This window comes from Orbicella franksi, chromosome 11, assembly GCF_964199315.1.
Source record: "Orbicella franksi chromosome 11, jaOrbFran1.1, whole genome shotgun sequence".
Taxonomy (NCBI): domain Eukaryota; kingdom Metazoa; phylum Cnidaria; class Anthozoa; order Scleractinia; family Merulinidae; genus Orbicella; species Orbicella franksi.
This window is the reverse complement of record NC_138155.1, coordinates 10,786,993-10,810,037: the sequence shown is the minus strand read 5'-3', so window position 1 is coordinate 10,810,037 and position 23,045 is coordinate 10,786,993. Positions and strand designations below refer to the sequence as shown.

At 39.7% G+C, this 23,045-nt stretch overlaps 1 protein-coding gene across 2 annotated transcripts in view; it reads right to left on the bottom strand.

Annotated features, from left to right (window-relative positions):
• The window catches only part of LOC145502986 (voltage-dependent L-type calcium channel subunit alpha-1D-like), a 47,934-nt gene that overhangs the window by 3,703 nt on the left and 21,186 nt on the right, over positions 1-23,045 (bottom strand). For both annotated transcript variants that reach the window (XM_081482405.1, XM_081482404.1), the window contains exons 20-44: positions 22,508-22,577; positions 22,094-22,190; positions 19,086-19,215; positions 17,910-17,969; positions 17,501-17,607; positions 16,505-16,592; positions 15,764-15,871; positions 15,110-15,162; positions 14,718-14,763; positions 13,502-13,602; positions 12,539-12,740; positions 11,743-11,901; positions 11,277-11,387; positions 10,573-10,656; positions 8,864-8,983; positions 8,092-8,157; positions 7,150-7,241; positions 6,355-6,517; positions 3,688-3,912; positions 2,751-2,856; positions 2,502-2,612; positions 2,048-2,178; positions 977-1,093; positions 830-885; positions 206-314 (exon numbers count right to left, since the gene is read on the bottom strand). In XM_081482405.1, the coding sequence (XP_081338531.1) occupies positions 206-314; positions 830-885; positions 977-1,093; positions 2,048-2,178; positions 2,502-2,612; positions 2,751-2,856; positions 3,688-3,912; positions 6,355-6,517; positions 7,150-7,241; positions 8,092-8,157; positions 8,864-8,983; positions 10,573-10,656; positions 11,277-11,387; positions 11,743-11,901; positions 12,539-12,740; positions 13,502-13,602; positions 14,718-14,763; positions 15,110-15,162; positions 15,764-15,871; positions 16,505-16,592; positions 17,501-17,607; positions 17,910-17,969; positions 19,086-19,215; positions 22,094-22,190; positions 22,508-22,577 (2,712 nt within the window). The remainder of the gene's footprint in view (positions 1-205; positions 315-829; positions 886-976; positions 1,094-2,047; positions 2,179-2,501; positions 2,613-2,750; positions 2,857-3,687; positions 3,913-6,354; positions 6,518-7,149; positions 7,242-8,091; positions 8,158-8,863; positions 8,984-10,572; positions 10,657-11,276; positions 11,388-11,742; positions 11,902-12,538; positions 12,741-13,501; positions 13,603-14,717; positions 14,764-15,109; positions 15,163-15,763; positions 15,872-16,504; positions 16,593-17,500; positions 17,608-17,909; positions 17,970-19,085; positions 19,216-22,093; positions 22,191-22,507; positions 22,578-23,045) is intronic.

Sequence of the window (23,045 nt, the reverse complement as noted above, 5' to 3'; positions counted from 1 at the left end):
AGCTACATAACAAAACATTTATTATCTGGTCCTTTTGGAAACAGTTAGTTTAGTTTTCCCGCGAATTTCGATGTTTCTTTTGACTCCGTGTCCGGAAACATCCGAGATTCTCGGGAAAATAAAACTTATTGTTTCCCAAAGGACCAGTAATTAAGTGTATACTGTTTGCTTTGAAGCCAACCTAAGCGCTCATTATTTAACCTACCCTCGTCCCAGTAAGATTTGACATTGAGGAGCTTTTCTTCTTTGTGTCAAGACCATGCCCATTTTTGCCCAGAAAAGTAGACAAGCGGAAAGAAGCCGGTCGTTTAAAACTGAAAACAAAAATGTCAACAAAGATGAAAAAATATACACTTGGACCACGCTAATTCGAACTCGGTTATTTCGAATCCCCCGTAATTTCGAACTCTAAACTATTTCCCTTAAATTCCCCCTTCAGTCATTTACTATCCACTATTTCGAACTACTGCTTCCCTTGAGAGTTCGAAATAGCGAGGTTCAGCTGTATAATACGTGCTGTAAATAACCAATACTCAGCCGAGAAAGGTAACAAATATTGTGAAGAAAAGCAATTTTCTTAGGATGACATGCGATCAGAGGACACGTGAGACTTGAAGGAGCTCAGTCGCGGTATTTTGAGTTATCTTGTCCCCGTAATAGTTAACTAAGATATAAAGCACAGTGATAATATTTAACCATATAGGAACAGGGAAGGTTAAGGATGGAGAAGACTGACACGGATTAAAAACGACAACTTGAAACACTTGGGCTACACTTATCAAGATGGGCAAACAGTGACGTTGCTCCTTTAACGTAATCAGATGAATACCTATGACGTGGTGATACTGATACTGCATTTTTAAGACTCTCCCAGAATCCCTTGTGCTGCAAAGACATCAAAACACGGTGTTACTGACAACGAAAAGCAACTACAGAAAAATGTCAATCCTGAGGTGTTCATGTAGATGTGGTTTACCTGGGCTTTTTGTGAAGCGTCTTCTTTTAAGAATAGCTCGTCATCATCACTCCCCAGCTGACCGGAAATGGCCCGACGAAGCTGTGGTCCGAGACCATGAAGCGTCCTAAGACCCGCCTGGGAAGCGGAAATAGAAAGAGAGATGGAGATTATAACTACGGGCGTGATAATAATTAGGGCAATACGGAACTCCCTGTCATGCCGCACGGCAGTACAAAACAGCATCAATAGCTGACGCGGGAAGGACCGGGAGGGGGAGGTGGGGTTGAACGGGTGGGAGTGGGGGTGGGGGTAAGGTGAGCCACCCAGATCAGCAATTCATTTAACGCGAGCAATTCAGAAAACTCAGAGAATTCCACCCACTTTCAATCATCATTACCATTTATCACTAGGATATTAATAAGACTTGCAACATGACATGGCATGTGTTTTATGGCCTAGTTCACCACGAGTCTACCATAGCTCTGTGGTTGGAGCGCTTAATTCGTTAAAATCTTCTCGTCAGAGACAATTCGACTCAAGCGCTCTCCGGGTCATTTTCTAACAGGCTAATTCTTTTTCTGTCTGTATGGCCGTTCCACTCATTTAGGAAAGAGAAAGACAATGCTTTAGTTGAAAACAAGCAAAAAAAAAACAATAGTTTTTTTTTTCAGAGAAAAGAAAAGGGTCTACCGACAAGTTGGTGTCGGAGTGTTTGAACTCGTCTTTTACTGGACAACAAAAACAGACGAGAGAACTAGCGCATGCTCGACAAATCTTCGTTGCAGAATTCCCGATTCTTTAGCAATCAGGGACAAAAAACGCGAGCTAGTCCAAAAATTCAACAAAGGAAAACCACAGCAAGAAAAACTTTGATACGACAGTTGTTTGGCAACCTCAGGGTCAAAAAATAAATTAATCAAAACAAAACCCTCGATGTGAAAACGGCGGCCTTAAACTAGTGCCGGACACTCGATTTTGAAACCTTTCCCCAAACTAAGGAATCTAAAACTCTCCGGTCGCTATGGTTACTCGGTTTTATCTTAGTCAACAACCTGAATGGACACTGACAAACACACTAACAGTTTTTACCTGTAAAGCCACAGTGCTGTTTCCAGGCATCTCATTGGCCTGGTCTTGCGCTTTCTGTCTCGCTTTGAAGCGGCGAAAGTACTCTTGAATCAGGTAGGTAGCGTAGAACTTGCCAACTGTGACGTCATCGCCTATGCAGTAAAAAAAAAAACAAAACAAAAACAAAACAAAAACATTAACAACAGCAGTTAGTTTTCTTGTTACCTAGAAATTCTTCTTAAACTCTTTGATTTCTTCTAAACATCTTGTTGTTTTTCACTCGAAGAACCAACACCCCTGAGTATAGATTACCGACCCATTATCCCCTGTAGTATTTCTGATGAACATTTACTCGTTTGTTCCTAATTTTCCCTTGTTTATTTTTCCTTTTCTAAAGCATTTTACCAAAAATCCATGGGGCGCCGTAGAGACGAACATCTAAAATATGGAGCGCCCGAAAAAAGGAATTACTCACGCACTCCAGGAGGTTGCACCACTTTATCTAAGAGCTCCATCGACGTCTTTGGCCAGATACGAAGAATTATGTTCCTGACTTCTTCATTAGCTTTGTCTATCGACCCTTTCCCTGCAAAAACAAAGAAACAAGTTATTTAAAACTAACAGGAGTACTAAGTTTTACGTTTATTTCTTTAATCTAAGCCGTAATAAGTTGGCATTTTGAGCATTTTGCCCTTCCAGATTTCAAGGATAGCTTGTGCTTTACCTTCAGGTCTTTTAATGTTCAGAGATGATCGTATGAGTCCAAAGAGGGTAGCGTTGAAGTCGACCATTCCATCTTTGGTCAGTGGCATGTTCATGGTCACAAGGCGCTGTAGAAATAAAGAGACAAAGTTAACAAAGCTGTGCGGCAGTGTACTTCCGTTTGGACATACAAATCAAAATTTTGTTAGGACTTATTACTCTTCATCCTTAGACATCTGATCATGTGGTAGGAAATGTTTCTTCGAGAAGTGGTATGTAACCGACCGCATCACAGTGTATTACCCTGTGGGTTTACTAATAAATACTTTGTAACTACTTTTCAACTATACCTCAGAAATCTGGTTCCTGATTATATTTGAGGGTCTGAACGAGCAATTACAACTTACAATGAATTCTTAAGAGGAAACGAATTCTCTAAATCCAATCAGACTATTCCTGGCACTAGAGTAGAGTCCGTAATTGCAACGCTTTCAATTTTTAGGATCACCCAAAACGTCCTTTCGTTAGAACAATCTGGCTAGAGAAGCCCAGCACAAGTGAAACTGTCTCCCCCTGGGCAACACTGGGTTAAACAACCCCAGGGAGGTGTATTGAGGAAGCGCCCCTCGGGTAAGTATCTGCTTGCCCTTAACATTCCCACTCCAATCCTCCACAGCCCTGGGAACTCTGGGTTAAACAACCCCAGGGAAGGTTTGTTGAGGACACATCCCTCGGGTAACTACATGCTTGCCCTTAACATTCCCACTCCAACCACTAGGAAATACTGGATTAAAGTAAATCATTTTACCTTGCATGCTCCTCCACAGCCCTAGGAACTCTGGGTTAAACAACCCCAGGGAAGGGGTGTTGACGACGCACCCCTGGGGTAACTACCTGCTTGCCATTAACATTCCCACTGCAACCACTAGAAACTACTGGATTAAAACAAATAATTGTACCTTGCATGCTTCCCTGTGTGGACAAAACTTTCCAAACCCCAGGGGTGGTGCTATCCGCTTGAGAACAGTCACAATATCCACGTGTTTAACGCAACCCCGTGCTTCAGGATCATACTCGGACCAGACCCTCACGTACTCGTCCAAATGATGAGGACCAAGAATTGACCAATCACGCGTTAAGTAGTCAAAATTATCCATGATGACGGCCACGAACAAGTTGATGATCTACAACAGGGTGAAGAATATTGGCGAACATCATCATCAATCAGTGGAGTAAGAAATTTGCTTTCTTTTCATCTTCAGCTAATTCAGAGACGATACGTGAAGGCTATCCCATGAAAAAGGGGCACTGAATTTTTCAAGTTTAGTCTTCCGTAATCTTCACTATCTCTGTTTCTCTTTGGTGCTTTGCAAACTATTATTTTTAGACTTTCCTCGACTAAATGGCTACACTGCAACATGTGTCATACGAACATAACATATTGCTTAGAGAAGGTTTTTTTTAAAAAGAAAAAAACAAAAAAACAAAAGAATTATTTTCGCTTTTTAATACCGGGGCAATATTAAGAAACAAGATGTAGCATTCCTCGCCAACCAAGCAAGGGGCATTCATCACGCACTATAATTGTTTAAGTTAAACATACTACTTGGAATTTCGCTCTTTTTATGCCCAGCTAAAAGTTGATAACGGTATAATAATCGATGTAGCAAATTTGGAAAGCTGAAATTTCGACGGGGGCCCAACGAAACCTCGGCATTTTCAAAATTCATTTCGGAGGTCCACAACACTAAATCATCTTCAAGCAGGAGCCATAATCGGGGACGGAGACCGTAAGTGTCGGGATTCGCGCGCACCTATGATATGGGACAATTTTTCTATTTTTAGAACAAATGGCACCATCCTGACGTCATATATCCGCGCGGATTCACGCACGTGTCGGGGGCTCTCGCGTGGATGTTGTCACGTTGTGTGATCAAATGGTGAGAGTTGAGAGATTCTTTTGCGTATTTTTCACAGCGATGGCAGGGAATAAGGCAGGGAATACGAACCAGGGCGCTTATATGTAGTTTTATGCTCTGAGCTAACGGAAAAGGTGGGTTTTTCAGGGTCAAAAACAAGACTTCAATCTCGCGCTGGGAATGAATACTAAGATCTGCTCACGCTAGTTGTAAGCTTACGCGTATGTTTTTGCGTTTGTTCTGACTTAAGAATATAGCAAGAAAACTCTACACTCTGGTATCGAGTTAATTTGTGAGTTTCTCAGACAATGGTTCATCATAACCAAAACCTGTTTTGACGGTTTCTTATTGTTTCTGCTTGTTTGGTGAGTTGGCAAAAGTTTTTGAAAGGAAAGTCTGACGCGTACAATTAGCTCATTTGCATAGTACAGCTCGTGCACTTTCAAGTCCGAATCGGTGTTTGAATTGTCAACAAATCTTGACAAAGATTTCTTTCGTTATCTTTTGTGCTGAGATGCTGTAACAAATTTCACGAACGCAAAAAAGGCTACTAACATCATGTGTGTTTCTTCAACATAAGCATAGTGAAGTTTTACACTGCGAAAATGAAAATAGACAAGGAGTTTTGATAGCTCGATCAACAAACTCGAAATCGTTATTCCAAGTTGATTAAAGAAAGCGTCATCGTAACTTTGCTGATTATTTCTGCTTTATTTACATATTTCCAGCTTAGCTTTTAATATGTTCTCAAACATTTATCAATCTTAAACATATTTAAAAACTATAGAATTATTGTTTGAGTTCGATGTACGCTTTCACACGAAAGAGCGACGGAAGTACAATTTGTCATGTTTACTGACTGTACTGAAAACACGCATCGGCGGGCGCTCTCATTCATTGACAACAGAGAATTTACTGGATTTTTACAGGAATAAAACTGAGCAGTATCTACGGACGTAAAGTTATTGGGCCTTGGATGAAACATCAAGCGTTGCTTAAAATTCAAGCGAAACTCAAACTGGCAATTATTTTGTTTTACTTTTCGGTCGCGATAGACTGATTAATTCCTCGCAAGTGTGTGACAAGAGGAGCTAGGAAACTATGAGGCCCTGAAGCTCTGCTATATCTAAATATATCCAGCTAGTTTTCTGCTGTGTAATGGAAAAGCTGTTAATTTTCAACATATGTGAAATTTAAAGTGGAGTAATGTACAGCTCATGTAAAAGAAGCATCCGTCGGAACACAACTTGGTCAGCGATATATATAAGCTTACAGCGGAACATACCTAAATTCGACCATGTCTTACTGCACTCAAACTGGAGCAGCTTACGACGAAAATACTTAAGCAAAATTCCAACAGACGTGAACGCGTTGAGTTGTGGGCCAAAAACATGAAAATTTTCGGGAATTTCGGACGCCATTTCCTCCGCGCGACATCCGCAAAAATCCTCGCAACATGTACGCGCGTGTGCCGCAGGCGATGGCGCAATTTGTTCTAAAAATAGAATTATTGTCCCATATCATGGGGACAACCCTAATACTAGAAATGGCGCGCGCTTACGGTCTCCGTCCCCGATTATGGCTCCTGCTTCAAGTCAATAATCAGCCAAGCATTTCATTTGTCTAGTGATGCACATAACAATTGTCAGTCTATAACACGCATCTCTACAACAACGTAACAACAGATAAAGATGGCGCTTTCCTTACCAAGAACGAACAGATGGAATAAAACGACACAAAGTAAAAGTACGCGAAGTCCGAGCCACACAGTCCCGAGGGTTCTTGCGGGTCGGCGTTCGGGTCACACTTGACGTCATCTCGATGCGTGCACGCTAACATAATCTGCTGCCAGTTTTCACCAGTGGCAGACCTAGTATGTAACGAGTTATTAGACAAAAAATTGTAAATAGTAGGTTTTAAATTCAGTAAAATTATTTTCAGCTTTGTTATTGATAAACGGAACTTGTGCAGTGGTTTTTACTAATCACATCAAAGATGTCGTCTTATCCGGTCCGCATCTCTTTTACGCAGTAGCTCAAAAAATATTGCGTGACAATGCAAACGAAGGTCACACAAGAGCAAGTAGCAAATGCAGCTTGTCACGAGAGGAAGAGAAGTCACAAAAGCCTAGTTATTTAAATCCGTCGCATGGGGAGACATCTTTTTCGAGTCAGTTAAGGCTGGAATGTTACTTTCAGGGACGGACCATTATTTTGTTGAGGGGAGATTGTTAAAGCAGTTTTCTGGGGCGTGAAATGTTTGTTTAATGGGCAATAACTGGTGCAAGAATTTTTTTAACATCAAAAATAGGACCTGAATAGTAGGAATCATTTGCTCGATTTTTAATCCCCATGGCTCCCCTTGCACTATGTTTTTTTTCAGCCGTTTTTGCTATGCAGGAATTTTGCCCAACCCCACCCCATTAAAAAAATAATGGTCAGTCCCTTAGGGAGTGTAAAGTTAAAACTGTGTCAGAGAATAGCAGGCGTGTATTTACTTTACCTGAAAAGCACCATAAGCGACTGAGGAAAGGTCTGGAAATTGTTATTTCTGTTGATTGCAGTTTCAGAGTCAACAGCGATACGACCAAACATCTGCAAAAACACAAGTACGTGTTGGACAAAATCCTGTACAGGAGCGTTCTTGAAAGAAGAGGAGCAAAAAGAGCAAGGAAGAGAAAGGAGAAAGGAAAAAGGAAAAGGCCAATTTAATGTATTGACAGTCCGGTGAATTTTATAATTTCTCTTGCAAACCAGAAGACTGAATTGGATTACGGATTGTTCTTTTAACCTTCAGTGGCGGATCTAGGGGAGCCCCCCCCCCCCCTTATTTTGTGTAAAAAAAGAACAAATCACAGAAGGAAGCAAAGCCGGCAGGGCAACCAAAACTACCCCCCCGCCCCTCCCCCTTAGTTCAAGGTCTGGATCCGCCACTGGCCTTTTACTTTTGGTTCTGCTATGAGGGAATCTTTGTTTACAATATTTGCCTCATTAGCATAAGCAATTCAGTTTCTAATCAAGCTACAAAAATATCATTTCTAAATATTGAAAGTGCATAGCATGAACAAATTTCTCGAGGAATTTGAGATCGATGTATTGAATACTTTCTGTGCGACGCGGGTTTAAAAACTCAAAATTATATAAAGAATGTATGTCCTCATTAGCGCTTTTGCCAGCCAGAAATTTTGCAGTTTTTGAAATCGAATTTCTTTTTGAACATTGCACCCAAAGAACCAAAAATTTCACCACTTACTAAGTTTCAAAAGCTCTTTGGACTCAATTCATATCTAACGAAATAACTTTTCTGTGCAAGATTTTCGGTTAATGAGGAAAAATGTAAAAACATTGACGTCGGCAACGATCGCTCTATTATTCAATTTCGAGGGCGATCGCATAGAAACCAGGTTGAAGTGATCGATTTTGATGTTCACGTTACGAATCTTACCTGCATTCCGATGACAGCATATATGAAGAACATCATAACAATAAGGAGAGCGACATAAGGGAGAGCCTGGAACGAGCAGAAAACAAGAATGAAATTATTAAAGTTACAGAGTGGATCAGAAAAAGGCGCTAAGTGAGCTGTTAGCTGGATTTTCCGATCCTAGTTTATTGAGTATAGCGAGCCAAAGGGTAAAGAGTACAATTTACCCATATGTTTACATGCATTCGATTCTAATGACAGGGTCTCCTAAGTTCACATACATGTGAACAAATTGCCCTCAGAACTTAGAGTGGTTTTCATTTGAATGTCGAAAAGCAAATGGTCTTGCATCAACTACACTACACAATTGGCTTAAAAAAGATTCGCGCCACTTTTTCATCCAATCAGAAGTGAAACCAATACCAATCGTGACTCGCTTTCACGCGTTTTCCCGCGCTTCGCGTCCGCTACGTGTATTTACTTCAAGTTTTGACTGGTTCATTGGATTGTCTGTACCCTTTGTGATTGGCTAAAGTGATTATTTTGGTTTTGGTTTTACGACACTCAACTGAAAACCGCCCTAGTTAGCTTTTAAACTTTTTCATACTTTATCTGTTCATGTTGTCACCATAGTTCTGGTTTGAAGGTTGTTTTGCTGGATTTCGAAAGCCGAGGGAGCTTGGGGCGAGTTATTTGTCATTGAGTGTATCATTTGCATAAACTGTGCAACTAAAGACCCGGTTACCTAGTTAAAGAATGGTCTGCACAGAAAGGGACATTAAGTTAAGTTTACCTGAAAAGACTTGATAAAGGTCCAAAGTAGAGTCTTGATCCCAGACCCCTGGTTTAACAGCTTCACCAAACGCAGGGCGCGGAATAAACGAAAGAAGCCAAAAGCAAACATTTGTTCACTCTGAAGAAAAATAAGATATACAAAAACGAAACAAGCATATTAGCAAAACGAGCCGTACATCCTCAAAACACTCCAATTGCAGTCATGAGATGAAAATGAGTGTAGCTAAAAATGCCTTTTATAGGTCTTGAGTTTACATTTTTTCAATTTGATTTTGTTACGTGCCGTTTAAGTTTTTATCTCGTGAATGTGTCATGCTTTGATCTTACTCAGTGTGTGACAGCAAGTTAAAACGTTCGTTTGATTTTTAATTCCATAATGAACGAGCTTTAATGTGACTCTGTCGACGCAAACATTTAAGATTCTGCTGTTTTTAAGTTTTATAATGCCATGTTCTTTTTTTTTTATCAATTTAATAGCACTGAGTCGAGAATGTCCCCTTTTAAACCATATTTAAAATTTAATTTACAGCCAGTCGTGAAAAATCATGGCAATATCTTTAGAAATTAATCGCGTTTATGTAACGTGGAGTGTTCGTTTATGGTCTTACAATTCTCTGAATTTGTCCGTCGGAGCCGCTTTCCAGTGCTAATTCCAGCTCCGAAATACCTCGATGTCTCCTGAAAACATCCTACAAAGGTAAAGTGTGCTTATGCCTTAAAATGGTTTAGCATGGAATGATGTCCAGCGTTAGCTCTTTAACATGCAACTTTAACAAGATGAGACAGTCATGGCTTATGGGTGATTAAGACGGTACTTTAACCTATACATAGGAGTTACGAAGCTTTAAGTACAGGAAGAGCAAGCTAATTTATAGAAGGTTCTGTTTTACGTTAGAACCTTGTGGTGCCGTGTAGATGAAATATACATCAAGCAACAAAAGTATGGTTATTAAGAACCCCATTGGCAGGAGGTTTCAAATTTGGGACCACCGAACTTGAATCCAATTTGCAAGGGACATTTGTAACCAGGCCTCTGCATAACATGTCCACCCGCGCTACCCGGATTTGTTTTATTAACAGCTCCCTTCATTGCGTTTGACTGTATAAGGATGATACGCATGCGTAGGTTTCATTAACAGGTAAGGTTTAAAACTATAATCGAGCTTGTATTTTTTTATTTTGGGGGGGAAGAGGCGATACCCTGGGAACAAGTTGCCTCAGTTACTATAACAACCGAGCTACGAGGGTAAACCGTGTGTAGACTACATGACAAAGCAGTTTAGCTGTAACAAGACTGTGCACCTAACAAGTGAAAATCAAACTGTAGGGACAAATCAGTGATGAAAGTGATCAACTACAAATAATTTACGGAACCAAAAAGATTAAAGAATACATTTACCATGACAATAGTTTACTTCAGGACACAAAACTAAACAAATAACCGTAAATAAAATGAAATTTGTGTGTTAACTTAACATCAACTTACAAATTTAAAAGCTTAAACTTATATTAGTTTTTATCCTAGTTGCCTTCGAATAGGTAACAATTGAAATATACGTTAATGTAGGCTTAATTACGGCACATACACGGTGAATTAATGTTATGACCTGAACCAAAGCAAAAGATGTCAAAAATTAACTGTAAGGGGCTAAAATGTGTTCGTCGACGTTTTTTTTTTTTTCCAGCGAGTGAGCTTGTTCTACTTACCGATACTTCATTCATGGTTATATCGACAATGCTGCCAACCACAATGATGAAGTCAAACAGATTCCATCGATCTATAAAGTAGTTCTGTACAAGAGAGATACAAGCAAATTAGTTCACTTAGGTCTTAATCTTATTTAGGATTTGTTTCATAAGTAGCTTTGCAATAAATTTTAAAACCATTTCTTTTTTAATTTTTTAATTGTAAATGTTCTTATATTTCTTAGAGGGCCACAATTTCATCAGTCTTATACATCCTATTCATAAATGGCTGCCACTTTAAATTCTTTTGTATGCATTTAGATCAGCCCAACTAACCTCGTTTGAGAGTAAAAATTCTTTTGAATTACCAACTCAGAAACGAGGTTAATTGGGCTAATTTTAACAATTACAAAAGAATTTTTAATTGGCAGCCATTTATGAATAGGGTCTATAGATATTACGTGTCACCCTCGTAAAGTAAAGTTTGATTGATTGAAAGATAGTTCGATTGATCGCTCCCTAGATCACCACAAAATCCAAATCCCCTTCCTAGCTCGTAAGAAAGAGGTTAGTAAGAGGTATATATGAGTGGAGGGCGCCCCTAATCTTCTTGCCAGCTGCGTCAAATTGAGTCGTCACGCAACGTTCATCGCCAGAGACGGGCTACGTTGCGTGACACCCTACAATTACACATCAATCCCCCATACTATAAAGGCTGCTCTTACCTTCGGTTTAAAAGCTACGAGCTTGAGTATACATTCCAGAAGAAAAACTGCAGTGAAGCCTATGTTGAAGCCATCTAGCACTCGAGTGTACAATTTAGGTTCTTGGTAATACTGACAAGAAACACGTTCACAAATTAACCAGATTTTAGTAACCGTACCTTCGTCTCTACCTTCTTTTTCTCTAAATTGTTGGCACGAAAAAAGTTAGAGGTGGCCTAAAGCAAGCTTTAGTTAGAATGCAATAAGAAAAATGTGGCCACCACAAATGTGTGCGTGACTTTGTCATTTGTTACGTGGCTTTGTGTTGGTTGCGTGACTTTGCTGTTGGTTGCGTGACTTTCTTATTGGTTGCGTGACTTTGTCATTTGTTGCGTGACTTTGTTATTTGTTGCGTGGTTTTATTACTTGTTGCGTGACTTTGTTTTTTGTTGCATGGTCGCATAACAAATAATCTTGATCTCCTTACCTGCATCATCAAAACCACTGTGTTACACACAATAAACGCAAAGATGAGGTACTCAAATGCCTGCGACGTCACCACACGCCATATATGGAACTGGAGACGATTGTTGGGAATGTAGCGTCTCAAGGGTTTGGCTTTGAGAGCAAACTCGATACACTGGCGCTAATGAAGCAGAACACAAAAATCTTCAAATGCTGCACTTTACAGTAACTGGCAGACTTCTGCCTTCCTCATTGGTTGAAAGCTACGGTCGACGAAATTATGGACAAGGGTAATATTAAAAATAACGTTTTATTGGTATTTTCGAGAACACATACAACATCATTTAGAACAACCAAATCAGGTTAGAAAGAAGTAATTAATGAAGGTCTATAATCGCTGAAGCGTCATCTTTTCCTCTAAAACGAAATCTCCTACAATTTTGTGCGATTTAGCACCGATTTTTCCCTCTTATTCACAGGTTAGGGTAAACTTTGAAATATTAGTTTAAAATTCATACCAATCACACTTTTCCAAGGCCGACGCTCCCGTACACCAATAAAAACAGAAATCATATCGTTAAATAACTAAACCTAACCTAACCTGGCCTACAGCATTTTAACAAGAAGACTAAGACAAATTGCCATAAAATTCCAACCGTTAGAAAACTGATGTTCTTCACCGATTCACCGAATTTCAGAATTTGTCGATACAGCAAGACTTTGTTTTTGTTGATAATTGTATTTATTCTCATCACCTGCCTTCTAAACAATTTACTGATGTTGTAAGGAGTAATTAATCGTAAATGACTCCAGCTCACCTGATTCTTGTCCAGTTCACAGCCTTTGAATTCCTCTTCTCCTTCGCTCTGAAAAGTGACGATCACAAAGCCCACGAAGATGTTGACCATGAAGAAAGCGATGATGATAATGTAGATGATGTAGTAGATGGCTACCCATGGTCGGTTGTTCTGAAAAGGACCTTCGTCTACATCAGTAGAGTCGATAGAGTTCTCCAAGATACTGCAGGATAAAGAAGTGAGAAGTACTTTTAGATAGTCACGAAACTAAGTGAAGTAGAAACTTAAGGGAGCTACGTAACGGTTTGCGCATATTGAAAAATTTAGGCTCAATTTTTCAAATTCGTCGTTTGCAATCCGTGTTAATCTTCTCCATCCTTGGCCATCCTTGTTCCTTTACGGTTTATCATTATCTCTTTGGTGTTTTCTTGTCTTATTGAACTATCATTTTCAGGTTTCCTACCATTTAAAGGTAGTTTTGTATCTGGCCAAAATATCTCAAAATACCGTGACTGAGCTCCTTTAAGAAGTAATATATCAAACACTCAAGACCGTGTTTGACCACATTACCAAACACATCGAAGTTCGTCAAAAATACTCCGCTGCGCGTCGTATTTTCAGCTCTGTTCTCGGTGTTTGGAAATGTGGTAAAACACGGTGTTTCGTGTTTGATATATTACCTCTATCGAAACTAAAACTAAGGAGAAAACGGAGAAACAAAATCGTAAAAATCTAGGGTAATTAAGATCAGATATTCAAAGACCGTCACGGTCATAGTTTCCTTTGTTTAAACTTGATGAATTATGTGAGAAGGTCGCTTCAGCCCGGTTGCAAAGTTATGCGTTTCCGTTTGAACATGTGACCTCCGTTCCGATCTCCCACCCACCTAGTGTTATTTTTGAACCCAAGTGATCATCATTCAAGTTTGCCTAACCAATCAGAATTCACGTAAGAAACAAGTAAGAAATGCGCATGCTCACTCACCCTGGCCATCCCTCGAAGGTCATGACAGTGAAGAGCGTCAACATGGCGTTGCCAACATTGTCAAAGTTGAAGTCGTGTCTTTTCCATTCTCTCTTTTTTTCCTGTTATCCCCCAAAAATATACTTCGTGTTAGTGTTTGTGCGACTAAAAGGATCAAAAGTGGTAATACTGTATATGACCATTGCTTATGCATTACTTCCGTATGGTATGTGACTTTATACCATGCTATAGAAAATACAGTCAATCAGAATACAGGAAAGCCGTTGTATATTCGACGATATTACATCCAACCTTCCATCATGCGCCGCTCCGGCTCGTATATCGCATTGACTGTGTCGGCCATTGTATTTTCTATGGCATGGTATAAAATAGTTATTCAACGCTCTCACGTGGTATACCATGAAATATCCCACTTGTCACTTGTATTTTCTTGGTATACACAGTCACCTAAAGGCTCGTATGTATACCAAGAAAATACAAGTGACTCGTGGGATATTTCACGGTATACCACTCGAAAGCGTTGAATAACTAGTATATAGTGTAGTGTTACTTGAAAGTAGTATCATCGAGCGAGAAGTGTAACTGTGTTCGGCAACTATTTAATGACGACAACTGTTAATAATAAGACCTGTTAAAAATTTCATTTATTCCACTTGTAACTGCTAAACAGTTGGTGTAACAAGAGTTAAACAGGAGGCAATTGCGTTCATTAGAGTGTTTGAATAGACTTTTCTGCGTTACGTAATCCTTTTGTGTTAGACTTGCAAATCGTACTTTTTTCGCATATATTAGTTCATAACTTAGCCTTGTTTTCGTTCCCTTAAATAAGTTTAATTCTAATCCTCGACGTGTGCAGTACGGAACAGAACTTCTTGGACATTTTCGAATATCGAGGTCACTTGGATTGTAAGGCCTTCTATAAAAGCTTGGTTCAAAAACTCGTGTGAAATCGAATAAATGTTTATCTGGTAAACAAGAGTTATAGCGCGAGATCAGTATAATCGTACACAATCAGCAGACTCGATTTCCCGTTACTTGTGCGTGACTAGTGTAGAGGTGCGTTACAAGTCAACGCCCCGTTAAATTGCGTAGAAATTCAAAATAAGTAACACAACAAAAGCATCACGTGACCAACGTAATAGTGCGTGACTAGTGCACTGGTGATGTGTGTGACTTTTACAGCGCAGCGTGACAAGTGCAATGGTGAGTAACCTACCTCAGGGTTAGACAATCCAGGCCCCCTGAACTCGATGTAAGTTCCACTAAAAGAAAACAAGTCGAACTAGATTAACAACTATGCTTGCACGACCAACAACGAAAGAGAATCACTGGGATAGCGCAGTGGTGAGAGCGCTCGCCTCCCACCAATGCGGCCCGGGTTCGACGCCGGCCCGGTGCCATATGTGGGTTGAGTTTATTATTGGTTCTCGCCTTGCTGCGAGGGTTTTTCGCAAAAACCAACATCTCCAAATTCCAATTTTTCCAGGATAGAGGACCTGCATGAAAACCAGCTAAGGCTGATTTGGCTTCCTCTCTAAATATTGTAATTTATTTTTTTCTTAGTATTTTTTTAATAAAAGCTGTTTAAAAGTGGGAAAAGCGACTTACCGGCATTCAGCCTCGTATTTTTTCTCCTCGTCAGTACAATAAAAGAATGTTCCCTAGAGTATGAAAGTAAAGAATGAAATATTATACTCTTTTAATCCCGTTCCAGAGGTGTGGTTTCGTTTCTTCCACATATTGAAGTACCTTGGGGCACACCTGCTCCCTCTGCATAGCAGACATAAACATATTAATTTATCTTGGACAAAAGGTGCAATGAGGTTAACCCTATGTGACGCACCAACCCATAACACAAGGCCAGACCACAACACCGGGAACTCCGTGCCCTAATGTGTAGGTTCATTATATAATGTCCTCTGCTGAACATGTTACACTGAAGATGCAGACGACGGTGCCTATGGTTTATAGTCGTTATCGGAGAGGACTTGAACGTCTAACCATTTGCAGATGAAATTAAAAAGGTAGCACATTCTCTTCAGTTATTTTACGACCCCGAGTGTTGGTCCGGTCTGGGGCTCGAACCAAAGACCTCCCGCACAGAAGTCTGGCGCTCTACCAGCTGAGCTAACCATGCAGCGGTTCAGGTTATCCCCAAGCATTTTGCTAGGTTATAATAACAGTTGAACACAAAAAGAGAGCAACATGTTTACTGATGGGACAAAATGCACGCCCTTATTGAACGAAAGCAAGGGACGTTACCTTAAATAACTGAACACCAATCACGGCGAACAAAAACTGGAACAGCATGGTGACAATCATAATGTTGCCGATGGTTTTCACCGCTACAAAAACGCACTGCACTACGTGCTGTGGAGACAGAAGAATGGAAAAGACGGTTAGATGGTAGCCTGCATAAATGGCGGGAATCGCGAGCGAGTGATTTTTGGTGGTGGAGCCGCCATTTTATAAAAGTTATAAAATCTTCAAACCTAGGCTACACAATGTCCTCAGCACAGGAACAAATATTGTAAAACTTTAGCTTTCTTCGTGGCATAGAGGCTGTTAGGTTTGCAAGGTATTGTGGTAAAATGTACAGCCGCCATCTTTTTCCCCATAGTGGATTCAACTCGACTCTTCGCCAATCTCCTCACAGCTTCGCCACTCGCGTTTACGCACGGCTTTCCCGTCAAAATACATCACTCGCACGCGAAATTTCGCCAGCTAACAAAGCCGAAAGGCCTAGATGGAAATAAGATGGGAATGAGGGCAGGAAATAACAAGCATAAAAAGAGTTTCTGTATTGTATTTGCCAAAAGATACAAGAACTATTCTTACCCTGAACTAGAATTACTGTCTGCAAGACGTTCCTGAATATTGACTTTGATCGAAGCAAAATTTAAAGCATCGTCAATTCGTTTTTTACAATAGCTTGTTTTGAACGTATCTATGTCTGTTTGTTTGCTGTCGTTGTTTAGGGATCGGGTCTCTCAGTTAGCTCACCTTTAGACCCTTGGCTCTGTTAATTGCTCGCAGAGGTCTCAAAACTCTTAGAACCCTGAGAATTCTCACCACAGAAAACTGCGAGTCCCTGAGAAAACCCAACAAAAACACAACGTTATTAAAACAAGGTATCATGCAACGAAACAACATGCTTAAACTTTATTTGAATCTGATACAAAAAGTCAGATATCTCAGTTGAACTGAAACCAATGACTGTTACTTCCTAAAGAACAGGCTATTTCCAAGTTAACTTTGGCCTCTGTGTCAAAACGAGTGTTCGTGCGAAACCATTCATATGAAAATATATTCCCAATACAGGTTCATTTTCATGCCAGTGAAACTCACCTTCATATGAAGGGGTTTGCACGTGGACTCGTTTCCATACAGAGGCACAAGGTAATTCGGAAATGGCCTATTATAGTGTTTCTGTCAGAACGTCCGCTTCTTCCTTATTACTCGCTATTATCGGAGTACGGGTTAACTTCACCCTACATTCCTTGAAAGTGGTACAATGACCGTATCGATAAACAGACAAGCCAATGCTTGTCAAACCTCATCACAAAAACATTCGTGCCAACTGAAGCCTCAGGCCTTGTCCACACAACGCCGGAGGAATTTGAAAACGGTGATTTCGCTCTGAAAATGCAGCACACGTTTTCCGTCCAGACAACGGCGGAGGAATTTGAAAACGCAAAAATCACCGGTCATCTTGAATTTGTGTTTGAGGAAAACTCGGTCAGGGAAATCACGTGATTACCGTGACGCTACAGTTCAAAAAGCTCCGCTTTCAAAATGTTTTCTGTCCACACTAAAATGATCTTGAAAGCAGACGTTTTCAAATTCCTCCGGTTTGAAGAACGTTTTCCAGAAGCTCCGTTTTCGTGACGGATTAGTGCAGACGTACTAATCGTAGAAATAAAGCTGCGTTTTCACATTTCTCCAGCGTAGTGTGGGATGGGCCTTATTTTCAAAAGAATTTCGCACTCACAGACTTACCTAAGGACGATTGAGATTACAGAAACAGATACGACTAGTAAATCAAGAAGATTGAAAGCACTGCGACAGAAAGAGCCCTTGTGAAGAATAAGGCCATAAGCGACAAACTGAAAGGAAAACAGGGCACTACATCAATTTAATGACTCGTCTACATAATTAACTTCAGATCTCGTTTATTTAATTAATACAAAAACTGCTTGGGAGTCGATGAAGTCCTCTGCAACTTCCCTTTACCTAGGAATGCGTGACTTAAACTTGCATGACATGTAAGACAATGACATTGACTTTAACGTGACCTGTACCATTAGCGTGGCTTACGATAGCGTGACTTACGAAAGCGAGACTCGGAATAGAAGTATCTATTGATTACAAAGTAGCGTGGCTGTTTAGAGTAAAGAAATTATGTTACCTTGATAAGAATCTCCAAGGTGAAGACACAAGTGAAGAAATAGTCGAAATAGTTGAGAACCTTTGAGAAACAAAACGATGGTACCCATGATTAATATGATTTGTCTGTAAAGATGTAAAAGTTGTCCACTTCCACAAAAAAATGAGATTACCTTAAAGAAGCTACTTCACGGTTTGCGCATCTTGAAAAGTTCAGCCTAAATTTTTCAAGTTCGTCGTTTGTAATCCGTGTTAATCTTCTCCATCCTTAACCATCTTTGTTCCTTTGTGGTTTATTATTATCTCTTTAGTGTTTTTCTATCTGAGTAAACTATCATTTTCACGTTTCATTCAATTGTGTAGGGTAATTTTGTACGTAGCCAAAATAACTCAAAATACCGTCACTGAGACATTCTGACTCAGGAAGAAATCACTAGCACAGCGTTAAAACGAACAAACCTTGCAAAAAGGACGATCAAGAAGCTTCATGAAGCTTAAAACCAAGGTCCACGAAAAAACCTTTAAGAGCTAAGTCGCGGCATTTTGAGTTGTTTTGGCCACGTACGAAATTATCTTTAAATAACAGGACACCTGAAAAAAGTAGTTTACTAAAATAGAAAAACAACAAAGAGATAATAATAAAGCAATAGGATGAAAAAGTTGCTTTTCCGCTGTCACCTCTTGAAGACGACAAGAATGACCCGTTTGCAACTTATGCACGCAATTTGACCGGGCGACCTGAGGCCGGGAAGGGTCTGAAAAGACCATTGGAACTAGCTTGCAACTGAGGCTAATGCAAGGAGCCTTTTCAATTGCAAATGACATTATTCCTCCGCATGAGCCTCCAAATTGCAAGGCAGTCCCAGTCCAGTATCGAGAATACGAAACTAGTCTATTCGCTTAAAGGAGTTACATCACGGTTTGTATACATGTATACATGTATCCGTGTCAATCTTCTCCATCCTTAACCACCCTTGTTCCCTTTATGCTTGAAACTGCCACAAATGACGAGCTTCTAATTTCCCATTACAATATCAATACACGGTCAAGCAAACAGGTGATGAGAGGAAGGTAAATAATCATCTTGGATATTTTAACTTGATAAACCAACACATTCTCACAACATTACAAAAAAGAATTCTATGACGACAAGTAAAGAGAACTGGCATTTTGAGCAAGAATCTCAAAGAAGCCGTACCTCGTTTCTCTTTGCACTAGCGTTGAGCGGATCCTCAGCTGCTAACAGGATGCTGCTTATTATGATGAGGCACAAAATAAAATTCACAAAGTACGTGTTGGTGGCGATTTTGTAGCAGATGACACGAATTCTGAAAAGAATTTGTGATACCGTTAGTTTATTAGTTGTCTCTAGTCATTGTTGTCAATTTTAGTCTCTTTAGTTCTCTTGTTGCCTTCAGTTGCATTTAGTTGTACGTAGTTGTATATTAATAATTCGTGTAAACATGACCCGCCTAGCATTAGCTCAGCTATCCGCGGGCATGTTATAATTGTAATTTTAATTTGAAAACAAAAATAAACATGTATGTATGTAAATGTATGTAAATGTATGTATGTAAATATACACATTAATTGTAAAAAATCTCGGACGATTTTAATTTCGGACAAAAAGGGTCCGAAAATAATACCGTCCGAAATTTTGAAGTGTCCGAAACATTTGCAGTACAGTTTAAAACTTTAAAGTAGCTCCAAAGGCCTTAGGCCCAGTTCAGACATCGTGCTTCTGCCGTGCCGAACTAAATTCAGGAATTAAGTTCGACAAAAGCACGGCAGAAGCACGGCGTCTGAATCAAACTTTTGAATTAAGTTCGGCAAGCAATTAAGTTCGACAAGCTCTGCCGTGCTACACGACTCTGAAACGGCAGCGATTCAAACGTCGTGCTTCTGTCGCGCCAAACTAAATTCATAAATTATGTCAATGTGTTTTGGCGAGATTTCGTTCCCTCGGGGAGTTAGGAGGAGAATTGTTACGAGGCTTCAGTAAACCCTGGATTTGATTCGACTCTGGCACGACGTCTGAATCAGAGTTATTTTCCTGCCGTGCTACAGTCGAACCAAATTGCAATTTAGTTCGGCACGGCAGAAGCACGACGTCTGAACTGGGCCTTAGTTTCCCATATGGAGCGAGCTCTGATCGAAACACTACTTGAGATACGTGACGGTTTGATACAAATTGTGTTATTTTCCCGTCGGTGTATCTGTAAAACCTTGAAGCTGCAGTAAAACTATCATTTCCACAGATGTTGCTTCAGACTAATTCGTGTTTTGTAGGCGTAAACTTACTTTAGTTATGTTTCACCAGTTTCACCATTATTATTAGTCCGAAATTTTTGCCAGAAATTTGTCCGAAATGAGACAAGAAGTGTCCGAAGATTAAACGTCTGAAATTTTTTGCAAGCAAGAAATGTAACCAATATTATCAAATAGTGGGACTGATTGTCAAAAGCAATAATATTGTTTTTTTCTGTTTTGTCTTTACATGGCTAGGTTTACACCTTTTGCTGTTCATTTACAGAAAATATCCATTCATTTGTGTCCAAGTTTGTTTCATTATGGTTAATATACTCACGTCAACACCAATATGACCTTCATTTGCGTGTAAGGAATGTTCAAAAATAACATTTGCATATGTATTAACATTCAAAATCATCAAAAGATAAACAATACCTCCCTTTGACATTCATTGGCTGTAAATGTATTTTCATTTCTGTCGAAATAAAATTCGTTGTCACGAAACGATAATCATGTACACTTTTGGACAATCCTTTTTCAACAAAAGACTTTCAATAACAGAATTTGCATGAGCACTCACAATCAATTGCATTATTATACAACCATATCCGTGAAGGTGACAACCTTTAGTACGTTGAGACAGACATTACTGTGTTTTCACCTAACGTTAAGATGAAACAGTAGCTCATTAGCGTAATTCTTTTGAACAGAGATATCGCGCCCAATTTTCCCCGAAAATTTGATTATAGAACTAGGGACCGTATGTACTTTTTTTTAATCATATTTTCACAGTCCTCCCCTTGCAGATATAAATTCAGCCTCTTACGAACCTTTAGCGTACAACTCAGAGGGCGCACTACAGTATACATGTGATAAAGTGACGGTTAGATTTCCCCACAAATGCCACGAAGAAATAGAATCCCATTTGAACACAGCGAAAGAATAATCAGGGCCTAAATGTGGGCAATGGTATCGTTTCATGCAAACATATTTGCCACGATGCCTCAATAGTGAGGCAATTGAGGGATAAATTGTTCAGCAAAATTGATATTCTCTCTTCCAAAACTAAATGTTATTATGGCTGTAATGTTTGTCTCACCGCACTTAAGATTGTCACCTTCATGGATGTGGTTGTATAATAATGCAATTGATTGTGAGTGCTCATGCAAATTCTGTTATTGAAAGTCTTTTGTTGAAAAAGGATTGTCCAAAAGTGTACATGATCGTCGTTTCGTGACAACGAATTTTGTTTCGACAAAAATGAGAATACATTTACAGCTAATGAATGTCAAAGGGAGGTATTGTTTATCTTTTGATTTTGAATGTTAATGCATATGCAAGTGTTATTCTTGAATGTTCCATACGCGCAAATGAAGGTCATATTGGTGTGACCATAATGAAACGAATTTCGACAGAAATGAATGGATATTTTCTGTAAATGAACAGCAAAAGGTGTAATTTGATAAAAACTTGCAGCGTTCTATTCATGTATATACTAATCACGTACATAACAAAATCCAATCGAGACTCAGCTTAGGCACGTTTTCCAGTGCTTGGCATCGGATTCCTTTTCTCCGCGCTGCGTTTCAGTTTCATGTTTCCCGCGCTAGGCACCAGCTGCCTTTTCCCGTGCTAGGTACCAGCTGCCTCTTTCCCGCGCTGGGCACCGGTTGCATTTTTCCCGCGCTTGGCACCGGTTGCATTTTTCCCGCGCCAGGCAACAGTTTCATTTTTCCCGCGTTTGGCTTCAGTTGAATGATTTCCCGAGCCTAGTACACGTTTCATGTTTTCCCGCCCTCGACAACGATTGTATGTTTCAATTTCGAGCTCTGATTGGTTCATTGTGCTATTGCCCTTTTTGTGATTGGCCAAATGTAATAACTTTGGCCTCCATTTCATGGCTAATCTAAGCAAGGCACTCTATTGACAAACACACATTTCTTTTTTACTACTCACATGTTAGTTGATGAGAAAATAAAGAGGGCGGACTCAGGTGGCATAGGAGCCTTGTCGATATCCTCAGTAGAGGCAGCGCTAGCGCTTTCATTGTTGTCTGAAAAAACAAACAAACAAGTTCAGCACAAGAAGACATGATTGATCATCGCAGCTATGCGCACAACTGAAGCAGTTGTGAAATTAAAGCCTCAAAAAAACCAATGACCTCTGCGATACCGGTGCAGTGCTCTACCAACTGAGCTATCAAGCCATGTGGGAGCTGGTCACATTGTGAGTTCGTAATATACTCGTAGATGATGAAGAACACAAATGAATATATGACGGATCATATATTTGAACTGCGGAGAAAGATATCAAATATATCAGCCTTCGTATATTCATTTGTATTCTTCATCATCTACGGGTAAATCTTACTGTTGATGGCAGGCTTGTCATGTTCAGATTGTTCCGCTGACTGGGCCTCGATGTCATTGTGTGACGCTGTCTGCAGAGATAAAAGAGAATTAAAAACAAAAACAGTGCATTCCAATATTCAAATTGTTAAGGTAAATTTTATGGCATAATTCTACAACGTAATCATGTAAACAGTGAAATTCAAATGTACAACCGTCAAACATTTGCAACTAAAGATGACATGGTAATGTCGACGCATGTTTTGTAAAATAAAAAAATGTTGTTTCCTGTTTAAACATTGCTGTTACTCTGCTGTTTTACGATCGTTAAAACATAAGAAAAATTGAAAATTTTAAAAAAAATTTAAAGAGAATTAGGTCCAGTTCGAACGTCGAACTTCACTTGAAACGAACTAAGCTGAGTCATGATAAGTTCGTCGTTTGACTCAACTGAGTTCGTCTGACTGAATTTAGATCGACCAACACGTTCTATTCATGTGAGGCAGACAGATCGAACGTGTTGAACGATCTAAATTCAAATTAAGTTCGACATTTGACCC